At 37.5% G+C, this 4,597-nt stretch overlaps 1 protein-coding gene across 1 annotated transcript; it reads right to left on the bottom strand.

Annotated features, from left to right (window-relative positions):
- Window positions 1-847: 847 nt before the first annotated feature.
- Window positions 848-4,375, bottom strand: LOC107651112 (putative olfactory receptor 2W6). Its single transcript, XM_056817800.1, has one exon. It carries the CDS (start codon window positions 3,498-3,500, stop codon window positions 2,559-2,561), a length of 942 nt encoding a protein of 313 aa, XP_056673778.1. The 5' UTR covers window positions 3,501-4,375; the 3' UTR covers window positions 848-2,558.
- Window positions 4,376-4,597: the final 222 nt, after the last annotated feature.

Raw genomic sequence — 4,597 nt, 5'->3', positions numbered from 1 at the left:
GAGTCAGAATAATTGAAAATAATGGAACAAAAAACCCCCTATATATAAGGATCCCTTCTGCTACATGTTGACTTAGAAAATCACATTTTAACATTATCTATATTCTATTTTTATTAATGTTAAATATTTCCCAATTACATTTTAATTTGGTTCAGCCTACATTCAGGATTGTTGCTAAGCATGTGTTTGACACCACTGATCTAAATAATGCCAGAAACCTGGATACTTTGTCTAGAATAAGCTATATATATAGCTCTATTGATAAATTCAGACTTTATAAAATGTAATTATATATGTACCTTGTAAACAACTAACTACATAATAAAAACTTGAAGTTTCTCAAATAAGCTTCTTTCTTGTTCTTTGTATATGGAAATCTTTGTGTTTGTTAATGATTGTTAAGTTCAAGGGAGAAAAAGAGACATTTGCTTTTGTTAGATTTAAAATAGTTTTGAGCATTAAATATTTGTAGATAAGACAGTGGGAGCCATAAACTGTGATAATTAAAATGTTTGGGAGCAAGGGAAATATATAACAATTATGACCGCTGAAATATGTTTTCTACTGTGTCTTGGTTTTATATAAATATAAGATGGTCTCCAGGGAATATATTCCCAATTTATGAATATGCCCAAGCCAACTGGGTTTTATAGAGAAATTTAATTTATAATACACTGATTAATCAATAGAAAAAGAGAGAAAGTAATAAAGGAATAAGAATGAAGGGTCTCAAGCCAATAAGGCCTAGACCTCAGTCCTAAGAGATAAATCAGTCAGTTTGTTTCATCACTCACCGAAGATCTCTCTAGGTAAGGCTTCTCATGCCAACCTGAGGCTCCACCTTCAAGAGAGCCTCCTTTCAAGAAATGTTTCCAGAGAATTCTCCTCCTGACTCCTCCTGAGTTCTCCTTCCACAGCCTCCTTCAAGACCTCTCCAAGAGCCCTCCCTCCAGGACCTCTCTCCTCTCAGACCTCCTTCAGAGCAAAACCTCTCCTCAGTCCTCCTTCAGAGCAACCTCCTCAGTCCTCCTTCAGAGCCTTCAGAGTCCTCTCTCCAGACCTACTCAGACCCCGCTATCTTTAAGGAAACCATCTCAGTTCCCTCCCCTCAGTTCTTACATCTACCAATCACTGTCGATGTCTCCCCTATTCCAATGGTGGCTCTAGCTTAACCCAGGACTGCCCAGAGGTTTGCCCCCTTTGCACATGTCTGTTGAAGGTCATATTCTCAAATAATTAAATCTTGATCTTTGCTGCAGCCCTCCCTAAATCCTGTTACTCTGAGTAGGGTGGAGATTGTAGTTTCCAAGACCTGGTTCTGTCATTCCAAGTATCTCTATTGTATCAATTCTAAAATCAATCATGACTCAAAGAACTTCCTGTTCTATGCTTAAGCATAGGTCAAAGCCCTTTCCATTGTTTAGCAAAAGGTTTCTGTCCTAAAGTAACCTTAAGTAGGGAGGAGAAGGATTCTCCCATGCCAAGGAGTTTCACATTCCAATAGAGTTCTTCCTATCAGTAGGAAATTTTTTCAAGTATGAAATTTCCCAATAGGGAAATTTCCAACATTCATAAGTCTAAGAAATTTTAAGGTTTACACTTTTTTTAAAAAGAAAAAGGGAAACAATGACAGCTCTGTCTTTATTTTACATTTAATCAGAATCACAGTTGATGACCTCCAAAATTATTTCTGATTTCTCAAACTACTCCAAAATTGTACCTCCTCTCCTCCCTATGTCTTATTTGGCCAGGATCTGACAACCTTGGTCAAGTGACCCAGGTTACTGAACACTAGGGAGTTTATGGCAGACCAGCCTTGCATTACCCTCTTGGATTATTCATGATGACTGATAGATGTTAAGGTAGGATTTGGGTTAAGGGAAACACAGGAGGAAAACATATAAAAAATCTGTTTTATTGTTTGGGAAGGGAAAGGAATAAGGGCATAGGGATATACTTATTCTTATTCTTAAAACTAACTAAACTATATTAACTATGTTACTAAAATACAACTTAACCAAATACCCCAATTCTCACAGCAGGAGTCCAAAATCAAATAGAGGCAGGATCTTTTGTTGTTAGATGTCCAAGCAAGTCCTGATGTCCAAGTAAGACATGCTGCCAGCAGCCAGAAACAGGGAAAAAGCTCCTTCCACAGTTTAATCACAAAGAAAATCTTTTTAAGCTTTCATTTAACTTCCTCAGGAGAGAAGACAGTCAGTTGGAAAAGGTGGAATTTTCACCTAGATCCCTCAGTCTCTGGCTCCCATGTGACCTTTGGTCACATGCCACTGTCACTCATTCCTAGGTTTGCATTTCTCAGTTTTTTACAGTTTTGCAAATTGCAAACTTTTTCATCCTTTATCACATAGGTAGCACGATGCTATGGAAAGCACACTTACAGTTAGACCTGGGTCCAATGCTACTTCCAATAAATCACTTAAGCTCTCTGAGTTCTAGTTTTCTTATCTATAAAAAGTGTTGGGAGAATAGAAGTTCCATTCAGTTCTAAAGATAATGAACCTGTGATCCAAAGACTTCCAGCTTCAGTTACTCTCTTAGGTATTTCCCATCACTTTCTTCATTGCCCTATTAATATCTTTATTTCTCAGTGTATATATCAAAGGGTTGAGGGTGGGGGCTATAATGGTATAGATAAGGGCAAGGACCTTACCTTGGTCCTGGGAATAATTGTTCTTGGGCTGAAGATACATAAACATGATAGTCCCAAAGTACAATGAAACCACCATCAAGTGTGAGGCACAGGTCCCAAAAGCCTTCCTCTGTCCCTCAGCTGAGCGGATCTTTGCCACTGCCCAAGCAATATGGGCATATGAGGTGAGGATGATAGAGACAGGTATGGCCAAAATGATCAAGCGAGCAATGAACATTTTGGATTCCATTGACCTAGTGTCCACACAAGATAAACTTATAATGACAAGTAGTTCACAAATGAAATGGTCTACCTGACGGTGGCCACATAATGGCAACACCATTGCCAAAGATGACTGGAGGACTGAATTAGCAAAGCCTGAGAACCAAGAAGTAGCTGCCAGGAGATGGCAGAGACGTTGATGCATGATAGTGGCATAGCGCAAGGGCCAACAAACAGCAAAATAGCGGTCCACAGCCATCACAGCAAGGAGCACACATTCAGTAGAGCCAAGAGCCAAGGCTACTGAGTATTGGACCAAGCAGCCAACATAACTGATTCTTTTATTATGCCCCCAGATGTTAATCAGCATTTGGGGGACAACGCTAGTAGTGAAACCGATGTCTAAGAAGGAGAGGTTTCTGAGGAAGAAGTACATAGGTGTGTGGAGCCGAGAGTCCAGAAAAGATAAAATGATAATGGTCATATTGCCCATCAATGTAATGGTGTACAACACAAAGAAAAATAATGAAAGTACCAATTCTAGCTGAGGTCGGTCAGAAAAACCCATTAAGATGAAGTATCCTCCTGAGCTATCATTGACTTCCATGCTCTGTTCATTTTTCATCTTCTGTAGGTTGTTCCTAAAAAATAGTTAAAAGTTGAAATTTTTATCAATTTCCTGGTTGGAATTATGACATATAATATCATTCTATGGGTAATATCTGATTTTTACATAATGAAAAATGACAATAGCACCAAACATTTCTCCCAATGAAATTGATTATCTGTTTTGGAGAATTAAATTCCCAGTCCTGTGATCACCAAGAGGAAAAAATATGAAATGTAAATATGCCCTCTTTTCCTTTAATTTGTTTGGTCTTTCCTCAAAAAAGTAGGACTGAGTGATACAAATATTGCTTCTACCAACAGTTGACTTCCTGCTTGGAAAAATGAAGGATATGAGAATGAAAAGCAGAAAATCAAGAAATCAGACATGAAGAACTAGGTTGGATACATACTCATCAGGTATGTTAAAGGGGAGATTCTTGATCAGGTACAATTAGATGATATGGCCTCTGAAGTTCTCAGATCTGATATTCAATCAAGCAAGCAAGTAGCACATATGTATTTCCTATTCAAGGACATTAAGGGCATAGGTTTAGTGAAAGGGAAGAAAGGATTGGGATGGATTGTATAAATTAGGAGAGGGCCTGTTTACCAACTTTAACTAGTTCCAAGAAGGACATGTTCATGGACTTAATTTTCCAAAAGAGTATGGTCTTCATACTGGAAAGATTATCCCTTATGTCATCAAATACATTCTTCTCAACAATCATGCTATTCATTAGGAGACTTGCTAAAACCTTACACATCAAATACACAGATGCTTAATTAGCCATTTCTATTGCAATGTAATGCAACTGAAAATGGGGTTCCCTGTTATTTGATAGGGGACCAAAAAAGAAATAACTCAAAAACATAGTAAAAAATAGTTTGATTTTGTATTGTTTTTATTTCATTTTCCAAATTATCTCTAGCATCCAGAAAGCATTACTGATGCTCTTATAGATGGGAACTAAAAAACAACACTAGAAAGACAAATATTTATTTCTCCTTAGTTTTGTGGGATCCTGAATCTTCTATTCTTGGAAGAGTATAGGAAATTTTAAAAACTCATCTTCATATGCTATTTCTAGATGCCAGGATTTAGGTCTAGCTTCT

Source organism: Monodelphis domestica, chromosome 2 (assembly GCF_027887165.1).
Source record: "Monodelphis domestica isolate mMonDom1 chromosome 2, mMonDom1.pri, whole genome shotgun sequence".
In the NCBI taxonomy this organism is placed as follows: Eukaryota; Metazoa; Chordata; class Mammalia; order Didelphimorphia; family Didelphidae; genus Monodelphis; species Monodelphis domestica.
Note: the sequence above shows the minus strand (reverse complement) of the source record. Positions and strands in the feature narration are given on the sequence as shown.

What these genes read in the sequence shown, in the direction of transcription:
- LOC107651112 (XM_056817800.1), bottom strand. Translation starts at nt 3,500, where the DNA reads ATGAAAAATGAACAGAGCATGGAAGTCAATGATAGCTCAGGAGGATAC.